Source organism: Chelonia mydas, chromosome 13, assembly GCF_015237465.2.
Source record: "Chelonia mydas isolate rCheMyd1 chromosome 13, rCheMyd1.pri.v2, whole genome shotgun sequence".
Lineage (NCBI taxonomy): Eukaryota > Metazoa > Chordata > Testudines > Cheloniidae > Chelonia > Chelonia mydas.
Genome location: NC_051253.2, coordinates 31,928,637 through 31,951,389, shown reverse-complemented (window position 1 = coordinate 31,951,389; position 22,753 = coordinate 31,928,637). Strand labels below are relative to the sequence as shown.

General features: G+C 46.8%; 1 protein-coding gene across 5 annotated transcripts in view; it reads left to right on the top strand.

Annotated features, from left to right (window-relative positions):
• CEP250 (centrosomal protein 250) overlaps positions 1–22,753 on the top strand; it is a 115,697-nt gene that overhangs the window by 66,258 nt on the left and 26,686 nt on the right. For all 5 annotated transcript variants that reach the window (XM_043526723.1, XM_043526721.1, XM_037915353.2 and 2 more), the window contains 4 exons: positions 2,341–2,520; positions 19,421–19,552; positions 19,936–20,079; positions 20,613–21,910. In XM_043526723.1, coding sequence (XP_043382658.1) covers positions 2,341–2,520; positions 19,421–19,552; positions 19,936–20,079; positions 20,613–21,910 — 1,754 coding nt within the window. The remainder of the gene's footprint in view (positions 1–2,340; positions 2,521–19,420; positions 19,553–19,935; positions 20,080–20,612; positions 21,911–22,753) is intronic.

Genomic DNA, 22,753 nt, shown 5'->3' with positions numbered 1-22,753 from the left:
ACAGTCCATTTTGGTCAATTTCATGGTCATGGGATTTTAAAAATCATAAATTGTATGATTTCAGATATTTAAATCTGAAATTTCATGGTGTTCTAACTGTAGGGGTCCTGGCCCAAAAGGGGGTAGTGGGGGCATTGCTAGGTTATTACAGGGGAGTCGTGGTATTGCCACCCTTGCCTCTGCTGGCGGCAGTACTGCCTTCAAAGTTGGGTGGCCGGAGAGCGGCATCTGCTGGCCGGGAGCCCCACTCTGAAGGCAGCGCCACCGCCAGCAGCAGCATAGAAGTAAGGATGGTGTGGTATTGTCACCCTTACTTCTGCGCTGCTGCCTTCAGAGCTGGGCCCTCGGCCAGCAGCCGTCACTCTCCGACCACCCATTACCATCCTTACTTCTGTGCTGCTGCTGACAGTGCTGCCTTCAGAGCTGGGAGTAATGGTCTCAAGTTGCAATGGGGGAGGTTTAGATTGGATATTAGGAAAAACTTTTTCACTAAGAGGGTGGTGAAACACTGGAATGCGTTACCTGGGGAGGTGGTAGAATCTCCTTCCTTAGAGGTTTTTAAGGTCAGGCTTGACAAAGCCCTGGCTGGGATGATTTAACTGGGAATTGGTCCTGCTTCGAGCAGGGGGTTGGACTAGATGACCTTCTGGGGTCCCTTCCAACCCTGATATTCTATGATTCTATGATTCTATGAGCCTGGCCAGCAGCCACTGCTTCCCAGACACCCAGCCCTGAAAGCAGCGCAGAAGTAAGGGTGGCAATGCTACGATCCCACTACAGTAACCTTGTAGTCCCCCCATCCTGCAACCTCCTTTTGGATCGGGACCCCCAGTTTGAGAAACACAGCCTGTCTCCCCTGTGAAATCTGTATGGCATAGGGTTGTAGTGCAGAAAAGACCAGATTTCACAGCGGAGATCAGATTTCGTGGTCCGTGACGCGTTTTTCATAGCTGTAAATTTGGTTGGGCCCTAGAAATAACCAACCCAGTTACACACAGGGGAGATGTAAGTAAAGCTGTACCTCAGTACCTTGGAGAGAGTTTATTGTCTCACCTTAACCCTGTCCTAATGTGACTTGTCATGTGATCAAATACAGTTTGTTTATTTTTTGTATTGCAGTTTATTTATCCAGTGCTTGAGGAGCAATGCTGTGTGGGATCAGGATTGGGCATTGGAAGGAGAAATTGCTCAGTGTAGACACCCAGGCACAGTAGGGCAGGATGAACTGGACACATAAAACTCTTTACACAGCCCCTGCACCCACAAACAGATGGTGACTGTTCCCAGTGGCTCAGTTACCTGAAATTAGTCAGCAATTGGTATATGTGAAGAGGGATTTCATGCATGCTGTTTGTGGCTACTGTTGCTTTATGGTTTGCTACTGGTAACATGCTGCATACAGTGGCTAGTTGGGGATGCCTGATTAAGTCACTCCTCTGGTCGACAGCATAGGGAGCACATAGCCGGTGACAGTGGCTGGCTGGTGATAGGCATGAGTACCCTTCCTCCTCAACTCCTTGCTTGGGGCCAGGCAGCAGTGGTTGAAAGTGGCTGCTGCAGGTGTGCAAAGGCTCCTTTCTCAGGCTCTTCCCAGCTGCTGCTATTATGTGACCTGCCATAGGGCACCACATCCAACCCCAAGTTCAGGATGGCCCTGGGACTGGCTCTGCAATCAAGTATGTTCAGAAGGGGTGGGTGAACCCCATGCAAGGCCTGACAGCCAGGGGTTGAAATTCTGCCCAGGCTCACAGATTGATATGAAACAGCCACTTGAGGCTCTGGCACATTGCAGCAGGTTGCCCAGTGGGTGTAATAATTCAGAAGTCAGGAGAAGCCTGAGAAGAGCTACAGGAAGCCTGCTCCTTTCCTGCTGGACTTTGGCTGAGGGAGGCCATGGAGTAGCTCCAGACTGTCTGGCCCAGCCTGAGTCATGGGGGGGGGGTCTCCTCATTCTGTATGCAGTTTACACTTATTGTGCATTAATAAAAATGTTGAATTAAGCTCTGGGATAATAGGAAATAAGGGTAGAAGCAAATGCTGGGGATGGTAATGTGGAAAATCCTACAGGAACAGAGGGAGAGAATCCTCACAGGAGGGAGGCTCAGCAGGTGGAGGGGAGGTGGCGTGCTATTTCCCCTCCAAGGTCACTAGGAGTCCCCTTGGAAAATAACTGCTTCTATCCTTACCCACAGCACTGCCAGTAATGTGTATGCTGCTGATGCTTCATGTTGGTGGAGAGAAATCTGACCTGGTCCTTTGGCTGGTGCCACATCAGCAAGCTGTGATATGAGGAGGTGGCCTAAATCTGAACGACCTAATGGCTCTTTTTCTGATTGTTAGAAAAGTGAGCAGGAATGGCACCGCGCAGAGCTGAAAGAGGTGTCGGAGCTCTCAGCCCAAGAGAGAGCAGAGGCAGAAGGTGCTTATGAGAAGAAGCTGTTGGAGCTGAGGCAGGAGGCTGCTACAATGCAATCTCAGAAAGAAGAGGAGCGAGCTAGGGCTGAAAATGCCAGGCAAGAGGTAAAGGTTTGGGAGGGAAACTTGTTCATTTAAACAGCAGACATCTTTTGTCTTCTGACTGGTGAAGTTTCCCATAACACAGGTGTCTAGGCAGAAATAAGAGGCCTCTTGAAGGTGATAAAATATCTTCTCTTTTGCATAGGAAATCAGGATTTACCAAACCAGATCAGGCAATTGCCCATGAAAGTTTGATGCATAGTTGATACTGCAAAGGAAGATGAAATTTCCACAGCTGGGCAATTGTGCAGCGCAGAGTAGGGAGTGGGGGAAATCTTTCCTGAACTGCTTATGTTTAAGGCTCCATGTTTGTCATGGAGGCTGTCAGGGTTCCCTCCCCACTCTGAACTCTGGGGTACAGATGTGGGGACCCGCATGAAAAACCCCCTAAGCTTATATTTTGCCAGTGTAGGTTAAAACTTCCCCAAGGCACAAATTCCTTTCCTTGTCCTTGTCCTTGGACGGTATTGCTGCCACCACCAAGTGATTTATACAAAAATTCAGGGAAAGGTCACGTGGAGTCCCTATCCCCCCAAAATGGTCATGGGGAGGGATAGCTCAGTGGTTTAAGCATTGGCTTGCTAAGCCCAGGGTTGTGAGTTCAATCCTAGAGGGGGCCATTTAGGGATCTGGGGCAAAAGTTGGGGATTGGTCCTGCTTTGAGCAGGGGGTTGGACTAGATGACCTCCTGAGGTCCCTTCCAACCCTGATATTCTATGAAAATATCCCCCTTCACCCCCTTTCCTGAGGAGGCTTGAGAATAATATACCAACCAATTGGTTAGCAATGTGAGCACAGACTAAACCTTTTATCATTAGGACACTAAAATCAATCAGGTTCTTAAAAAAAGAACTTTATTATAAAGAAAAAAGTAAAAGAATGACACCTGCAAAATCAGGATGGAAGGTACCTTTACAGGGTAATAAAAAGATGTAAAACACAGAGGACTCCCCTCTGGACCCAGCTTCACAGTTACAAAAACAGGATTAAACTACCTTTTTAGCATAGGGAAAATTCACAAGCCACAAGAAAAGATAACGTAACACATTTCCTTGCCTGATTTACAGTTTTTGTAATTTAGGTGGTTCATTTCAGGTATGTTTTCAGGAGATGTTGTACCTGCCAGGTCTCTCTCTCCGTCCGGAAAGGGAACAAACAAAGAGAGCCACAAACAAAACCTCCCCCCGCCACCCTCCCCACCGCCAGATTTGAAAGTATCTTCTTTCCTCATTGGTCCTTCTTTAGGTGATTTGAGCTACTTAACCCCTTACAGGTAAAGTGATTCAGTACAGCTGAAGGGCTTGGCCAGATTATACCCTCAAGTACGAGACCCCTTCCCTCCTTGGGATCTCAATTTAGTCCTGGAAATTCTGATGGGACCTTTTCACAACTTGCTCTCTCCTCTACGTCTCCATGAAGTTGGCATTTCTAATAGCGATCACCTCAGCCAGAAGGATTGGTGAGTTGAGAGCTCTGAGACTAGAACCCACCCCCCATACAGTTTTTTATAAGGATAAAGTTTATCTCTGGACTCACCCAAAGTTTCTTACAAAAGTAGTCTCTAGGTTTCACGTTAACCAAGCTATCTATTTGCCCACATTTTTCCAAAACCCCATCACCAGAGGCATTGGATGTGAGAAGGGCTCTAGCTTTCTATCTGGAGCATACTAGAGTGTTCAGATCCTCTACACAACTTTTTGTGGCAGTAGCTGACAGAATTCAGGGCAGTCCAGTTTCCTCTCAGAGAATTTCCTCCTGGATCTCTTCCTCCATCCATTATGTCAACTGACTAACACAACCCCACTATCTTGAGTAAAGGTGCATTCTGCTAGACAGAACACAAGCAGCTTCTGCAACTTTCCTGGTTCAAGTACCCATTATTGACATTTGTAAAGCAGTGACTTTGTCATCAGACTACACCTTCCCTTCTCGTTACTCCATTTCCCGTCGGTCCAGAGATGATTCCAGTTTCAGATGGGTGGTCTTACGGTCACTGTTCAGATAGACTCTGAACCCTCTCCATTGCTGTTTGTGTCAGCTACAGTGGAACTGACATGTGCAATCACTCGAAGAAGAAGAAACTGTTACCTACCTTTCTGTAAGTGTTGTTCTTCAAGATGTGTTGCACATGTCAGTTCCACAACCCACCTCCTCCCACTCTGTATCAGAGTCAGACCAGTATGAAGGAACTGAGGGGAGTTGGGGGCAGCTCCATGCTCTTATACCAGTACACAGCAGCGCAAAGTGACAGAGGGCACTCAAGCCACAGGTACCACCGAGGGGGAAAAAAATCTCTGACATCTGTGCATGAGGCATCACCTACAGTGGCATAGACATGTGCAACACATTTTGAAGAACAGTTACAGAAAGGTAGGTATCTATTTCTTCCTTATCCTCCTTATAGAGGAAGATGTCAGAAAACAGGAACAGATTTGAGCGTCGGAATATCTGCCCCCTTTTAAGGCATGGAGCCAGAAGGTAAATCAGGAGCTGGAATGCTGTCAGTGGAGGGTAAAGAGCAAGTGCTGAGAGCTTGCTTTGTGGTTAAATAAGGGTTTTTGATTTCAAAAGGGCTGACTTTCAAAAATTAAGGAAATTAGTTAGGGAAGTGGATTGGACTGAAGAACTTATGGATCTAAAGGCAGAGGAGGCCTGGGATTACTTTAAGTCAAAGCTGCAGAAGCTATTGAAAGCCTGCATCCCAAGAAAGGGGGAAAAATTCATAGGCAGCAGTTGTAGAGCAAGCTGGATGAGCAAGCATCTCAGAGAGGTGATTAAGAAAAAGCAGAAAGTATACAAGGAGTGGAAGATGGGAGGGATCAGCAAGGAAAGCTACCTTATTGAGGTCAGAACATGTAGGGATAAAGTGAGAGAGGCTAAAAGTCAAGTAGAGTTGGACCTTGCAAAGGGAATTAAAACCAATAGTAAAAGGTTCTATAGCCATATAATTAAGAAGAAAACAAAGAAAGAAGAAGTGGGACCGCTAAACACTGAGGATGGAGTGGAGGTTAAGAATAATTTAGGCATGGCCCAATACCTAAACAAATACTTTGCCTCAGTCTTTAATAAGGCTAATGAGGATCTTAGGGATAATGGTAGCATGACAAATGGGAATGAGGATATGGAGGTAGATATTACCATATCTGAGGTAGAAGCGAAACTCGAACAGCTTAATGGGACTAAATTGGGGGGCCCAGATAATCTTCATCCAAGAATATTAAAGGAATTGGCACATGAAATTGCAAGCCCATTAGCAAGAATTTTTAATGAATCTGTAAACTCAGGGGTTCTACCGGATGACTGGAAAATTACTAACATAGTTCCTATTTTTACGAAAGGGAAAAAAAGTGATCTGGGTAACTACAGGCCTGTTAGTTTGACATCTGTAGTATGCAAGGTCTTGGAAAAAATTTTGAAGGAGAAAGTAGTTAAGGACATTGAGATCAATGGTAAATGGGACAAAATACAACATGGTTTTACAAAAGGTAGATCGTGCCAAACCAACCTGATCTTCTTTGAGAAAGTAACAGATTTTTTAGACAAAGGAAACACAGTGGATCTAATTTACCTAGATTTCAGTAAGGCGTTTGATATGGTGCCACATGGGGAATTATTAGTTAAATTGGAAAAGGTGGGGATCAATATGAAAATTGAAAGGTGGATAAGGAATTGGTTAAAAGGGAGACTACAGCAGGTCATACTGAAAGGTGAACTGTCAGGCTGGAGGGAGATTACCAGTGGAGTTCCTCAGGGATCGGTTTTGGGACCAATCTTATTTAATTTTTTTATTACTGACCTCAGCACAAAAAGTGGGAGTGTGCTAATAAAGTTTGTGGATGATACAAAGCTGGGAGGTATTGCCAATTTAGAGAAGGACCTGGATATCATACAGGAGGATCTAGATGACCTTGTAAACTGGAGTAATAGTAATAGGATGAAAGTTAATAGTGAGAAGTGTAAGGTCATGCATTTAGGGATTAATAAGAATTTTAGTTATAAGCTGGGGACGCATCAATTAGAAGTAACGGAGGAGGAGAAGGACCTTGGAGTATTGGTTGATCATAGGATGACTATGAGCCGCCAATGTGATATGGCCATGAAAAAAGCTAATGCGGTCTTGGGATGCATCAGGCGAGGTGTTTCCAGTAGAGATAAGGAGGTGTTAGTACCGTTATACAAGGCACTGGTGAGACCTCACCTGGAATACTGTGTGCAGTTCTGGTCTCCCATGTTTAAGAAGGATGAATTCAAACTGGAACAGGTACAGAGAAGGGCTACTAGGATGATCCAAGGAATGGAAAACCTGTCTTATGAAAGGAGACTCAAGGAGCTTGGCTTGTTTAGCCTAACCAAAAGAAGGTTGAGGGGAGATATGATTGCTCTCTATAAATATATCAGAGGGATAAATACCGGAGAGGGAGAGGAATTATTTAAGCTCAGTACCAATGTGGACACAAGAACAAATGGATATAAACTGGCCATCAGGAAGTTTAGACTTGAAATTAGACGAAGGTTTCAACCATCAGAGGAGTGAAGTTCTGGAATAGCCTTCCAAGGGAAGCAGTGGGGGCAAAAGACCTATCTGGCCTCAAGATTAAACTCAGTAAGTTTATGGAGGAGATGGTATGATGGGATAACATGATTTTGGCAATTAATTGATCTTTAAATATTAATGGTAAATAGGCCCAATGGCCTGTGATGGGATGTTAGATGGGGTGGGATCTGAGTTACTACAGAGAATTCTTTTTTGGGTATCTGGCTGGTGAATCTTGCCCATATGCTCAGGGTTCATCTGATCGCCATATTTGGGGTCGGGAAGGAATTTTCCTCCAGGGCAGATTGGAAGAGTCCCTGGAGGTTTTTCGCCTTCCTCTTTAGCATGGGGCACAGGTCACTTGCTGGAGGATTCTCTGCTCCTTGAAGTCTTTAAACCACGATTTGAGGACTTCAATAGCTCAGACATAGGTGAGGTTTATCGCAGGAGTGGGTGGGTGAGATTCTGTGGCCTGCATTGTGCAGGAGGTCAGACTAGATGATCATAATGGTCCCTTCTCACCTTAATATCTATGAAACTGAAAAGTGACCAATGTATACTCCTGTTTTCCTATTTGTATGTGATATGTCGCTTGGAGACTGGGCTGTTGCACAGTGGCCAATTTAGGGAGCTATCCTGGAGGACTATTATGTAGCTTCAGACTGTCATATATTTAATAAGCTCCCAGGAGTCAAGTCGATCAGGAGAGAAGGCCAAACACTTTATTAGCCTCATGAAATCAATTCAATCAGTCTGCGTAGTCTTCTGAAAAGTATCTACCACACACTGGGCATGCTCAGAGGTTTAACACCAATTTTAGCATAGTCACTCCCATACCAGTAAATTTATACTCCTCCTTTCATCTCCCTCTTTAGCTCCTTCCGTTCATCTCAGGTAGCACTCTTTTTTGATTGGAAATAACACATAGCACAGGTCCATGGATTTTGAAATAACTTTCAGAATCATTTAATTAGTCTTTGCTCCCAAATTTTCAAACATAGATGCCTCAAGTTGACCAACCTGGGGTGGGATTTTCAAAAGCCCCTAAGTCAAAATTAATGGGACACGTGACTTAGGAGTGTGTAGGTGCTTTTGAAATTCATTGTTAGGATATAGATATTCAGGCCTGTCAGTAAAGGCCTGTACTCTAAGAATTTAGGTGTATTCTTATCACTTAGCTAGTTCTAGAGGTATAAAAGAAAGAATCAAAATCACTGTCTGCCGGTTTAAGGTCCTTCTCTTACTGTGACAGTCTGAGGCCCTGTTCTTTGGCTAAGCAACAGAGGCAGCCATAAGCTGGGAAGTGAACGGTCACATCCTCACATTGCAAACTAGTCACATTGAAAGAAGGTGCTATTGGGCTGTTAGGAACACAATCCTGTCCTGATAATGCCCATCGCCTCCAGAGAAAGGGAAGTACCTAGAAGATGTAAAAGGAAACTTAGTCTGATAGTGTCCTGTCTGGCAAGAACTCACTTATCAATAGCTGGGATGTGAAATCCTCACTTCTGTATTTTTTGTCATTATAGTTCCCACTTTGCTATTGTTTGTCTGTATAATCTCTGTCTGGTTCTGTGATTGTTCCTGTCTGCTATATAATTAATTTTGCTGGGTGTAAATTAATTAAGGTGGTGGGATATAATTGGTTACATAATCATGTTACAATATGTTAGGATTGGTTAGTTAAATTTCAGGAAAATGATTGGTTAAGGTTTGGCTAAGCAGAACTCAAGTTTTACTATATAGTCTGCAGTCAATCAGGAAGTGAGGGGGTGGGTGTGTGGGTGGGGGAGATGGGAACAGGGAATGGGGGTAAGGAAATTGGAATCATGTTTTGCTAAAGGGGAAAATGGGAACAGGGAATGGGGGTAAGGAAATTGGAATCATGTTTTGCTAAAGGGGGAAATGGGAACAGGGAATGGGGGTAAGGAAATTGGAATCATGTTTGGCTAAGGGCAGGAATGGGAACAAGGACACAGGTGTAAGGCTCTGTGGTGTCAGAGCTGGGAAGGAGGACACTAAGGAAGGAAACTGGAATCATGCTTGCTGGAAGTTCACCCCAATAAACATCGAATTGTTTGCACCTTTGGACTTCGGGTATTGTTGCTCTCTTTTCATGCAAGAAGGACCAGGGAAGTAAGTGGGTGAAGGAATAAGCCCCCTAACATTCATGTATAGGCACCAAAGGTCATTGAGCTCCCGTAGTGCCCATTGACATAAATAGGAGCTACAGGTGCTCAGCATCTCTGAAAATCAGGCCACTTATTGAGACGGCTAATTTTAGGCCCCTAAGTTTGAAAATGATGGCCCTTATATATTATTTCAGTCCTGTATGTATAGCTGCTAACATGATTCACTCCATACCGATTATGCTTTGGCATCAGCCCAGTGTTACTTGGAGTTTTCAGTCTTTGTGATGCTATTGTCTTCTATATAGGGTTTTGTACCACACTTATCTCTGTGATATCTGAATACCTTCCAGTAGTGCATTAAGCAATGTGACTGTACATCTGTCGCTTGTTGTTTGTTCTCTCATCCTCTCTCTGAGAGAGAATTGTGTGCAGTGGAGTGTCTTGTTTTGGTAGGTGTGGGTTTGTTTGGTTTTTTTATGCTGGTGTCTGTAATGATTCTGCTCACATGGAGGTAGACTTTCTCATTTCTTTTAAAAAGAAAAGGAGTACTTGTGGCACCTTAGAGACTAACAAATTTATTTGAGCATAAGCTTTCGTGAGCTACAGCTCCCTTCATCGGATGCATTCAGTGGGAAATACAGTGGGGAGATTTTATGTACACAGAGAACATGAAACAATGGGTGTTACCATACACGCTGTAATGAGAGTGATCACTTAAGGTGAGCTATTACCAGCAGGAGAGCAGCGGGGGAAAACCTTTTGTAGTGATAATCAAGGTGAGCCATTTCCAGCAGTTGACAAGAACATCTGAGGAACAGTGGGGGGAGGGGGAGGAATAAACATGGGGAAATAGTTTTACTTTGTGTAATGACCCATCCACTCCCAGTCTTTATTCAAGTCTAAGTTAATTGTATCCAGTTTGCAGATTAATTCCAATTCAGCAGTCTCTCGTTGGAGTCTGTTTTTGAAGTTTTTTTGTTGAAGAATTGCAACTTTTAGGTCTGTAATCGAGTGACCAAAGAGACTGAAGTGTTGTCCGACTGGTTTTTGAATGTTATAATTCTTGACATCTGATTTGTGTCCATTTATTCTTTTACGTAGAGACTGTCCAGTTTGACCAATGTACATGGCAGAGGGGCATTGCTGGCACATGATGACATATATCACATTGGTAGATGCGCAGGTGGACGAGCCTCTGATAGTGTGGCTGATGTGATTAGGCCCTATGATGGTGTCCCCTGAATAGATATGTGGACACAGTTGGCAATGGGCTTTGTTGCAAGGATAGGTTCCTGGGTTAGTGGTTCTGTTGTGTGGTGTGTGGTTGCTGGTGAGTATTTGCTTCAGGTTGGGGGGCTGTCTGTAAGCAAGGACTGGCCTGTCTCCCAGGATCTGTGAGAGTGATGGGTCATCCTTCAGGATAGGTTGTAGATCCTTGATGGTGCATTGGAGAGGTTTTAGTTGGGGGCTGAAGGTGATGGCTAGTGGCGTTCTGTTATTTTCTTTGTTGGGCCTGTCCTGTAGTAGGTGACTTCTGGGTACCCTTCTGGCTCTGTCAATCTGTTTCTTCACTTCAGCAGGTGGGTATTGTAGTTGTAAGAATGCTTGATAGAGATCTTGTAGGTGTTTGTCTCTGTCTGAGGGGTTGGAGCAAATGCGGTTGTATCGTAGAGCTTGGCTGTAGACAATGGATCGTGTGGTGTGGTCTGGATGAAAGCTGGAGGCATGTAGGTAGGAATAGCGGTCAGTAGGTTTCCAGTATAGGGTGGTGTTTATGTGACCATCGCTTATTAGCACCGTAGTGTCCAGGAAGTGGATCTTTGGCTGGCAGCAGATGGTGCAGAAGGACTGCAAGCCATCCACATCTCTTGGCTGCTCAGCAGAAGATGGTACAATAGGACTGCTAGCCATCCATATTTCCTGCCTGCCCGGCAAAAGATGGTACAATAGCACTGCCTGCAGGACTAAAGAGAGTGACCTGGTCGAGTCACTCCTAATGTAGTCCCTGCACCCATGTCTGCCCAGGCGCTCCTGACCGACACGGCCAGGAGCACCTCGGACATGACAATGACGGCTACCAGTCCTATTGTACCGTCTGCTGCCACAAGGCAATGGGTTGCTGCTGCTGTGTAGCAATGCAGTACCGCGTCTGCCAGCACCCAGGAGACATACGGTGACACTGAGCTGAGCGGGCTCCATGCTTGCCGTGGTATGGTGTCTGCACAGGTAACTCAGGAAAAAAGGCTCGAAACGATTGTCTGCCGTTGCTTTCACAGAGGGAGGGAGGGAAGGAGGGCCTGATGACATGTACCCAGAACCACCCGCGACAATGTTTTTTGCCCCATCAGGCATTGGGATCTCAACCCAGAATTCCAATGGGCAGCAGAGACTGCGGGAACTGTGGGATAGCTACCCACAGTGCAACACTCCGGAAGTCGACTCTAGCCTCGGTACTGTGGAAGCACTCCGCCGAGTTAATGCACTTAGAGTATTTTGTGTAGGGACACACACAATCAACTATTTAAAAACGATTTCTAAAAAACCGACTTCTATAAATTCGACCTAATTTCGTAGTGTAGACATACCCTTATTTCCAATCTGAATTTGTCTAGCTTCAACTTCCAGCAGTTGGATCTTGTTATACCTTTGTCTGCTAGGCTGAAAAGCTCATTATAAAATTTCTGTTCCCTATGTAGTTTCTTATAAACTGTGATCAAGCCATCCCTTAACTGTCTTTTTGTTTAGCTAAATAGATTGAGTTCCTTGAGTCTTCCACTCTAGGCCCTCTAATCATTCTTGTGGCTTTTCTCTGAACGCTCTCCAATTCATCCAGTGCTTCTTGAATTGTGGACACCAGAACTGGACATAGTATTCCAGCAGTCATCACACCAGTGCCAAATACATAGGTAAGACAAATTCCCTGCTCCCAGTCAAGATTCCCTTATTTATGCATCCCAGGATTGCATTAGCCCTGTTGGCCTCAGCGTCGCACTGGGAGCTCGTGTTCAGCTGTTTATTTCACCATGACCTCAAACTCTTTTTCAGAGTCATGGCCTCCTGGGATAGAGGCCCCTATCCTGTTAGTCTCTAGGGTGCCACAAGTACTCCTTTTCTTTTTAAGAATACAGACTAACGTGGCTGCTACTCTGAAACCTATCCTGTGAGTAAGGCCTATGTTTGTTGTGCCTATGTGTATGGTAGAACCTCAGAGTTATGAACATCAGATTTAGGAACTGACTAATCAACCACCTACGACATTTGGAATCGGAAGTACGCAATCAGGCAGCAGTAGAGATGACAAAAAAAAAAAGGCAAATATAGTACAGTACTTTGTTAAAAGTAAACTACTAAAAAATTAAAGGGAAAGTTTAGAAAAAAAGATTTTACAAGGTCAGGAAACTGTTTCTGTGCTTGTTTCATTTAAATTAAGATGGTTAAAAGCAGCATTTTTCTTCTGCGTAGTAAATTTCAAAGCTGTATTAAGTCAATGTTCAGTTTATAACTTTTGAAAGAACCATAATGTTTTGTTCAGAGTTATGAACATTTCAGAGTTATGAACAACCTCCATTCCCGAGGTGTTCATAACTCTGAGGTTCTACTGTATAACTTTACATCTGGCTGTATTAAAACACCTTGTTTGCATGCACCCAGCTTACCAAATGATCCAGATCACTCTGTAGCAGTAATCTTCATTATTTACCACTTCCCCAGTCTTTGCATCATCTGCAAACTTTATCAGTACTGATTTTGTTTTCTTCTGTCATTGATAAACATGTTAAATAGCTTAGGACCAAGAACGTATCCGTGCAGAACGCCACTAGAAACACAGCCACTTGATGATGTTTCTCCATTAACAATTACAGTTTGAGACTGCCTGTTGTAAATCCATTTAATATGTACAATGTTGATTTGAACCATTCAAATTTCTTAATCAAAATAACACGCAGTACCGAGTCAAATGCCTTACACAAGTCTTAGTATATTACATCAATGCTGTTACCTTTTGTGATAGTTCTTGGGGCACTCAGGGCTGTGAGTCATCTTGTGACCTTCTGCCTCGAGAGTGAGGGAATCTTTCTTGTGCCTAGTTGAGTGTCAGCTCCTTGACACCACCACCCAACCAGTCACTCAAGCATTCTCCTCTGGGCTATGGCAGCCCTGCATTTGCCTTGTACGTTAACAATAGATGTCTTACTCCCCGAGTCCCTTTGAATTATTCTCCAGTGATATCCAGCCCCTGACTCTGCTTCCTCACAGAAATCCCAGATCCTCTTCCCCCAAAGGTGCAGTGTATCCCAGTTTTACCTTAAATCACTGCTCCTGTAAACCACCCAGCACTTATAATGAAACAGAAGAAGGTTTATTTAAGAAAGGATAGAGATTCTAGAAACAAGAGGGAGTTATGGAAACAAATCGTTACAGTACAAAACAAAATCGCAAGACGTGAACCTAGTCTTCACTTTTTAATAGACCTTACTTGCCTAATAAAGTAGGTTCCCCCCAAAGTTCAGTCTGTTGCAGAGCTGGCTGGCTTCACAGGACCAAGGATTCAATTTTTCATGAGAACACCTCCACTTCTCAAGATGGCTCCTCAGTAAAAGGATCCAGGGGGCCTCTCTCCATTCCGTGTTATACTGAAACAGACTTTGGTCTCTATTTACAGACAGAACAGTCCCTGTCTCTTATAATGTTCCTTCTTTACCTTCAAAAGTGGTTTCAGTTGTTTGTAGCTCTCTATAAAAGGTTTTCCATTGGCTGTTCTGGGATGGGGCAGTGGTATACCACAGAACCTTGTATTACCTCGACAGCTGACCAGGTAGGGGTGGTGACTCCTTCCTGCATGAATAGGCCATCACCCAGTAATATTACTGCCTTGTGACTGCTTTTAACTGTAAGAGCATGTAAAGGGGTGCACTCACCCCTCATGAGTGCCCCCATGAGGGAGTCTGTGTGCTTGCTCTCTCTGGCTGCCCCTGCTCTGGGATAGAGCAGTGCCCCTGGGCTCCCTCCCTGGAGACAAAGTCTTCACCCTCTTAGGCTTCCTGGCTACAGCTCTCCAGCTGGGCCACGACAGTTCAGTCCTCCCTTCTGGGGTGCCTCACTGTCCAGTCCACTTCCCCCAGTGGCTAATGGGAGTTGCCGGGGGACCTGGGCCCACCCACTACTCTGGGTCCCTGCCCAGGGATAGCAGCTGCTGCTGTGTCCCTTTATCTAAGTCGCGCTGCTGCTCTAATTCCCTGGGCCACTTCCCCGTGGCCCTGCGCCGTCTTCACCCGTATCTCAGGGCCTTGTCCTGATGGACTTCCCACAATCGGTTCAGGGCTCCTTCTCGTTCTCCCTGGCTTCTGGCAGCTTTACCTCCTCCGAGGGCCTGCAGCTCCCTCAGCCAGCCACATACCATCCACACTCCTACAGCTCCAGCAAGGAACTGAATTCCCTCTGGCCCTGCAGCTCTTCTTACACTAGGCTGCCGGGCCCTGACTGGCTGAGTCCCACATAGCCACTCTAGGCAGCTTGGAGGACCTACTCCACTGCCCTTTTTGGGGTCGGGTATGGCAGGACCAGGAGGCCTCCAGCAGGGGGCCTCAGAGGGTCTGGTATACCCTGTCTCAGATCACAAGGGCACAAACTTGAGTATAGTTACATTGTTCCTTAAATATCACCTGTATATGCATCACAACATGATTATGAACATTGATAAGTTACAAGCTTTCAGTAAAGGCCTTAAAGTTACTCTTTATGGATAAATACTCTGTAAGCAATATATTTGATGTAGTGAGTTTGTCACATCTGAGACGAGAGTGGTTTGTAAAGAACGGGACCTTTTGCCAAGAGGCCTTTGTGTCACATTTTTGTCAAACAAAAGCTATAATCTCATTAAAAAAAAGTCTAGTTTAGCAAGATCTATTTTCACTAAACCTATTGTTGTTTGTTATTAATTATATTATCCTCACTTAATTCTTTATTGATTGAGTCCCTTATCATCCATTTCATTATTCATCGTGGTGGGAGTCTGCTATAGACCACCGGACCAGGGGGATGAGGTGGACGAGGCTTTCTTCCGGCAACTAACGGAAGTTACTAGATCGCAGGCCCTGGTTCTCATGGGAGACTTCAGTCACCCTGATATCTGCTGGGAGAGCAATACAACGGTGCACAGGCAATCCAGGAAGTTTTTGGAAAATGTAGGGGACAATTTCCTGGTGCAAGTGCTGGAGGAACCAACTAGGGACAGAGCTCTTCTTGACCTGCTGCTCACAAACCAGGAAGAATTAGTAGGGGAAGCTAAAGTGGATGGGAACCTGGGAGGCAGTGACCATGAGATGGTCGAGTTCAGGATCCTGACACAGGGAAGAAAGGAGAGCAACAGAATACAGACCCTGGACTTCAGAAAAGCAGACTTTGACTCCCTCAGGGAACTGATGGGCAGGATTCCCTGGGAGAATAACGTGAGGGGGAAAGGAGTCCAGGAGAGCTGGCTGTATTTTAAAGAATCCTTAGTGAGGTTACAGGGACAAACCATCCCGATGTGTAGAAAGAATAGTAAATATGGCAGGCGACCAGCTTGGCTTAACAGTGAAATCCTTGCTGAACTTGAACACAAAAAAGAACCTTACAAGAAGTGGAAGATTGGACAAATGACCAGGGAAGAGTATAAAAATATTGCTCTGGCATGCAGGAGTGAAATCAGGAAGGCCAAATCACACCTGAAGTTGCAGCTAGCAAGAGATGTTAAGAGTAACAAGAAGGGTTTCTTCAGGTATGTTAGCAACAAGAAGAAAGTCAAGGAAAGTGTGGGCCCCTTACTGAATGAGGGAGGCAACCTAGTGACAGAGGATGTGGAAAAAGCTAATGTACTCAATCCTTTTTTTGCCTCTGTCTTCACGAAGAAGGTCAGCTCCCAGACTGCTGCACTGGACAGCACAGCATGGGGAGGAGGTGACCAGCCCTCTGTGGAGAAAGAAGTGGTTCGGGACTATTTCGAAAAGCTGGACATGCACAAGTCCATGGGGCCGGATGCGCTGCATCTGAGAGTGCTAAAGGAGTTGGTGGATGTGATTGCAGAGCCATTCGCCTTTATCTTTGAAAACTCATGGCGATCGGGGGAAGTCCCGGATGAGAGGAAAAAGGCTAACATAGTGCCCATCTTTAAAAAAGGGAAGAAGGAGGATCCTGGGAACTACAGGCCAGTCAGCCTCACCTCAGTCCCTGGAAAAATCATGGAGCAGGTCCTCAAGGAATCAATTCTGAAGCACTTAGAGGAGAGGAAAGTGATCAGGAACAGTCAGCATGGATTCACTAAGGGCAAGTCATGCCTGACTAATCTAATTGCCTTCTATGACGAGATAACTAGCTCTGTGGATGAGGGGAAAGTGGTGGACGTGTTGTTCCTTGACTTTAGCAAAGCTTTTGACACAGTCTCCCACAGTATTCTTGCCAGCAAGTTAAAGAAGTATAGGCTGGATGAATGGACTATAAGGTGGCCAGAAAGTTGGCTAGATTGTCGGGCTCAACGGGTAGTGATCAATGACTCCATGTCTAGTTGGCAGCCGGTATCAAGTGGAGTGCCCCAAGGGTCGGTCCTGGGGCCGGTTTTGTTCAATATCTTCATAAATGATCTGGAGGATGGTGTGGATTGCACCCTCAGCAAGTTTGCAGATGACACTAAACTGGGAGGGGAGGTAGATATGCTGGAGGGTAGGGATAGGATACAGAGGGCCCTAGACAAATTAGAGGACTGGGCCAAAAGAAATCTGATGAGGTTCAACAAGGACAAGTGCAGAGTCCTGCACTTAGGACGGAAGAATCCAATGCACCGCTACAGACTAGGGACCGAATGGCTATGCAGCAGTTCTGCAGAAAAGGACCTAGGGGTTACAGTGGACGAGAAGCTGGATATGAGTCAACAGTGTGCCCTTGTTGGCAAGAAGGCCAATGGCATTTTGGGATGTATACGTAGGGGCATAGCCAGCAGATCGAGGGACGTGATCGTTCCCCTCTATTCGACATTGGTGAGACCTCATCTGGAGTACTGTGTCCAGTTTTGGGCCCCACACTACAAGAAGGACGCGGAAAAATTGGAAAGAGTCCAGCAGAGGGCAACAAAAATGATTAGGGGACTGGAACACATGACTTATGAGGAGAGGCTGAGGGAACTGGGATTGTTTAGTCTGCGGAAGAGAAGAATGAGGGGGAATTTGATAGCTGCTTTCAACTACCTGAAAGGGGGTTCCAAAGAGGATGGATCTAGACTGTTCTCAGTGGTAGCTGATGACAGAACAAGGAGTAATGGTCTCAAGTTGCAGTGGGGGAGGTTTAGGTTGGATATTAGAAAAAACTTTTTCACTAGGAGGGTGGTGAAACACTGGAACGCGTTACCTAGGGAGGTGGTGGAATCTCCTTCCTTAGATATTTTTAAGGTCAGGCTTGACAAAGCCCTGGCTGGGATGATTTAATCGGGGATTGGTCCTGCTTTGAGCAGGGGGTTGGACTAGATGACCTCCTGAGGTCCCTTCCAACCCTGATATTCTATGATTCACCCCCTTTCCTGGGGAAGGCTTGATAAAAATCCTCACCAATTTGCATAGGTGAACAGAGACCCAAACCCTTGGGTTTTAAGAACTATGAAAAAGCAATCAGGTTCTTAAAAGAAGAATTTTAATTGAAGAAAAAAGTAAAAGAATCACCTCTGTAAAATCAGCATGGTACATACCTTACAGGGTAATCAGATTCAAAACATAGAGAATCCCTCTAGGCAAAACCTTAAGTTTTTAAGTTTTTAAAAAGACACAAAAACAGGAATATCCATTCCATTCAGCACAGCTTATTTTCTCCGCCATTTAAACAAACAGAATCTAACGCATATCTAGCTAGATTACTCACTAAGTTCTAAGACTCCATTCCTTTCTGTTCCTGGCAAAAGCATCATACAGACACACGCAGAGCCTTTGTTTTTCCCCCCCTCCAGCTTTGAAAGTATCTTGTCTCCTCATTGGTCATTTTGGTCAGGTGCCAGCGAGGTTATCCTAGCTTCTTAACCCTTTACAGGTGAAAAGGTTTTTTCCTCTGGCCAGGAGGGATTTTAAAGGTGTTTACCCTTCCTTTTATATTTATGACAATGAGGTAGATGGCGGAGTCTGGTTTCTTGGGCACATGCCCTGACTTTTGTTGCTGCTTTTCTGACAGCACTGAAGAAGTGCTCGTATGCTTTCTTTCTCAGACTGCATGAAGTAGGAATGCACACAGGCCTGCACCAGTAATGTCGGTGAAGGCTGGCTAATGAGCTGTACAGGGGTCCACTTGCATCTGAGATGTTTGTTCTGTTACTGGGATCTGCAACAACTCAGATTTTGGGGGATTAAAAGTCTTTCCTTAACTTGCAGTTTTCCTCAGTTCAACCATTTGTGTTTTAAGAATTCATTATTCTTTAAGGCTCTTTCCCTGAAGTTATTGAGCCATGTTTACAACCTTGAGTGCAGCTAGATGAAGTTGTTAGTTATGGATTTCCATAACTTTTTGTAAACCATTTCAAAGAATTGCCCTGGGATGTTTTCCTACATGGAAGTTGTCCATTCCTGTTCCACTTGCTGTCCATGTGCTGCGTTTCTTAAGTATGCAAAATTCACCTGCCAGATCCGCCCCACAGTAGGGGCCCTTACCCAAAGCCCTGCTCTTATGTCTGAGTTCCTGGGCACAGCAATATCCCTACAACGCACTGGCAAGCATCAGAGTGACTGCACCAGATCTCAGAGATGAAAATGTGCTCATGACACCTCAGAGATTTCCCAAGCCCTACTGGATATTTTGATTTAACCACCTACTCTTTTCAAGAGAGCCAAAGATTCCTGTCCTCTTTAGACCGTGACGCTCTGCTACTGCAACCCAGTGTGCACGAACAAGAGCTGCTGCTGGCTGCGTGGGAAGAACTGAGGAGCATAGCTGCAGGCTGGGGGTGCCGTCACTGAAGATGGTCCAGCAGAGTCAGGCAGATGTTTTCGCTGACCTAGGGCAATTGGGAGGTGCCATGTGATTTGGCACCACATAAGAGGAGACGCCCATCAATTGTGGATTTCTCTCACTGTCAGTCTCACCATAGAACCTGGGTCTCGGATGAAGTGGACACTGACTGTGGAGACAAGTAGCTAGTTTATGTGGGGAGTGCTAGCCTCTGGGATTTGGCAAACTCATAATATCTGTGAAAGTTAAGCCTTCCCTCTCCCCTTTCCTCTTTGTGCAGGTGCTGCTAGAGAAAGAGAGGGAGAAGAAATCTTTGCTGGAGGCACTGCTCCAAACACAGGAAGAATTGACAGATGCCTGTCAACAGCTGGAGCAGCTTCGCAAAGAGGTGAAGAAGCATCAGAAGGAGCAGGTAGGCTTGACCAGCAGGGAGCAGTGGAGAGGAGGGAACGGGCTGTTAGAATCCAACACATAGGACGGAAAAAAGACAGGGGTGAAAGGAGAGAGAATGGGGACAAGTCAGAGACTGGAGGGCAGTGCAGAGCTGGGAGAGAAGCACTTGGGCAGAAAAGAGGAGCCAGGAGAGGGCTGCACCTGGGCAGAAGCCTGGTAAGTAAAAGGAAGGATAGGTTAGAGGCAAAGATAGCAGCAAGGTGGGTTTTGTGCACACAACCACCCAGGCGGAGCAAAGGCAGAAAGATGTGGTTGGTGAGCGGGACTCTGGGGCACAGAAAGGATGGAGCAGGATTTGATATTTCACAGCTTTCAGTGACTCACTCTTTGGCCTGGCTGCAGGACACCGTGGTGGGGCTGCAAGCTGAGCTCCAGGAAGCTCAGAATCAGATGGAGGCGGAGGAGAGCAGGCACCAGGAAGAGGTCAAAACCCTCAAACAGGAAATAGATGTTCTCCTTACTCAGCGAGACACCCTGCAAAACCAGGTGACTGCCCCGGGCACCGTGCAATGGGGATTCCACCCAGGAGGGGGCAGTCCCCTGCCTGTCGCTCACCCTCAATATGACCCTCACCTTGCTACTCAGCCCTGATCCTGGCTGGGCAGAGGGGGGAGGCGGTCCCTCTGTCTGTTGCCTGGCTGCTTACCTCTGATCACAGCTGATGGGGACGGTCCCTCTCCCTGTCACTCTGCTGCTTACTCCAATCCCATCCCGATCTTGGCTGGGAGGGACAGTCCCGCTGCCTGTCATCCTGCCATTCGCTCCTGATCCTAGCTGCACAGTGGCAGAACTCCATCTGTCCTGCTGCTGGTGCTTTTATTTCTGGGGGTGACGGGGGATTGGGTGAACAAACTACTCCACTTAGGTCTCCAAACATATGAGCAACATCTAATTTGAACCTGGCACTCTGAAGATCAGATGATACTTTAACTTGCTTGTTTGCTTTCCCCACAGGATACAGGAAGGCTATTGCATGCTTTAACCTCTGGCTTCTCCACTATTCTTCTCTCATATTTCAGGTGCAAGAGCTAGTGGTCACCAAGGATTCCTGGCAACAGATTGGCCTGGAGGCTCAGCGGCAATTGAATGAGGTGCAAAAATTATCCAATCAGAAGATACTGGAGGCTGCTCATATCCAGAAGATGCTAGAGGGGGAGAGGAGCCGACGGGAGGAGGCGGAGCGTCACAACATAGAGCTCCGGGCCACGCTTGGAGCCCTGGAGGGGGAAAGGAGCCGACGGGAGGAGGCGGAGCGTCAGAACACAGAGCTCCAGGCCACGCTCAGAGACCTGGAGGGGGAAAGGAGCCGACGGGAGGAGGCGGAGCGTCAGAACACAGAGCTCCGGGCCACGCTCGGAGTCCTGGAGGGGGAAAAGAGCCGATGGGAGGAGGTGGAGCTCCAGAACACAGAACTCCAGGCCACGCTCGGAGTCCTGGAGGGGGAAAAGAGCCGATGGGAGGAGGTGGAGCGTCAGAACACAGAACTCCAGGCCACGCTCAGAGCCCTCGAGGGGGAAAGGAGCCGACGGGAGGAGGCGGAGCGTCAGAACACAGAGCTCCGGGCCACGCTCAGAGACCTGGAGGGGGAAAGGAGCCGACGGGAGGAGGCGGAGCGTCAGAACACAGAGCTCCGGGCCACGCTCGGAGTCCTGGAGGGGGAAAAGAGCCGATGGGAGGAGGTGGAGCTCCAGAACACAGAACTCCAGGCCACGCTCAGAGCTTTGGAGGGGGAAAGGAGCCGATGGGAGGAGGCGGAGCGTCAGAACACAGAGCTCCGGGCCACGCTCAGAGCCCTCGAGGGGGAAAGGAGCCGACGGGAGGAAACGGAGCGTCAGAATACAGAGCTCCAGGCCACGCTCAGAGATCTGGAGGGGGAGAGGAGCCGACGGGAGGAAGCGGAGTGTCAGAACACAGAGCTCCGGGCCACGCTCAAAGCCCTGGACGGGGAGAGGAGCCAACGGGAGGAGGTGGAGCGTCAGAACACAGAGCTCCAGGCCACGCTCGGAGCCCTGGAGGGGGAAAAGAACCGATGGGAGGAGGTGAAGCGTCAGAACACAGAGCTCTGGGCCATGCTCAGAAACCTGGAGGGGGAGAGGAGCCGACGGGAGGAGACGGAGCGTCAGAACACAGAGCTCCAGGCCACGCTCGGAGTCCTGGAGGGGGAAAAGAGCCAATGGGAGGAGGTGAAGCGTCAGAACACAGAGCTCCAGGCCACGCTCGGAGTCCTGGAGGGGGAAAAGAGCCAACGGGAGGAAGCAGAGCGTCAGAACACAGAGCTCCAGGCCACGCTCAGAGCCTTGGAGGGTGAAAAAGCCAGGTGGGCCGAAATCAAGTGTAATGTGGACTAGATGTTTTTTTCCCCATCTTAACTGATTCCTGTTTTCAGGTCTGTGCACATGTAAGCTAATCTGGGAGCATATCCCAAAGCTCTGAGGTGTTGGTGCAATTAGGAGCCTGCTCTTACATTGTCTCACTGGGGTGCCTGGACTGCACTGTGTAGTAGCCTGTCAGTTCCTTCTGACAGCAGTCAGCAAAGGCACTCCTTAGGGACATGGCTGGAGTTGTACTTGCTTTGCCCAGGTTTGTCTGCTGGAGACTGCTGGATTTCTAACAGGTAAGCATGATTAGCCAATTCCTTTACCCAGCTGGTTGCCCTTAATGACATTTCAAATGTCTGAGTGCATTGTATGGAACATCCACGAAGGTCCTGGCCGCTGTCGAAGTTTGGAGCCTCTGGCTTTGTTGGTGCTCCCAAGACTTGATCCCCTACTTCCCAATATCCTGCAGCAGCTGAGTCAATCTCCCTGAGCCTGAGTAGCTGGCACAGCTGAAGTGTTTGAGTTTTTCTCACCTGTCTCCAGCTCTGAGTCAATGAAGCATTTGGCTGCTCCCCTTAGCACACAAGAATTTTATCCCAACATATTGAGCTAATTGAGGTAGTAGGTCTCAGCTGCTTGACCCCACCCAAGCACCAAGCTGTGGCTTCCAGTCTGACTTATCTGCTCTGGCCTCTCTCTTTCCAGCTGCATTTATTGCTGCATTTGTGTTGTATTTTTCCTTAGTTATCTCTTCTTGTGCACATGGAGAATGGGATACATAGCAGTGCTTCAAGAAGTGCCCTAGGAATGACCATACAATGCCCCTCCTGGGCACACACAAC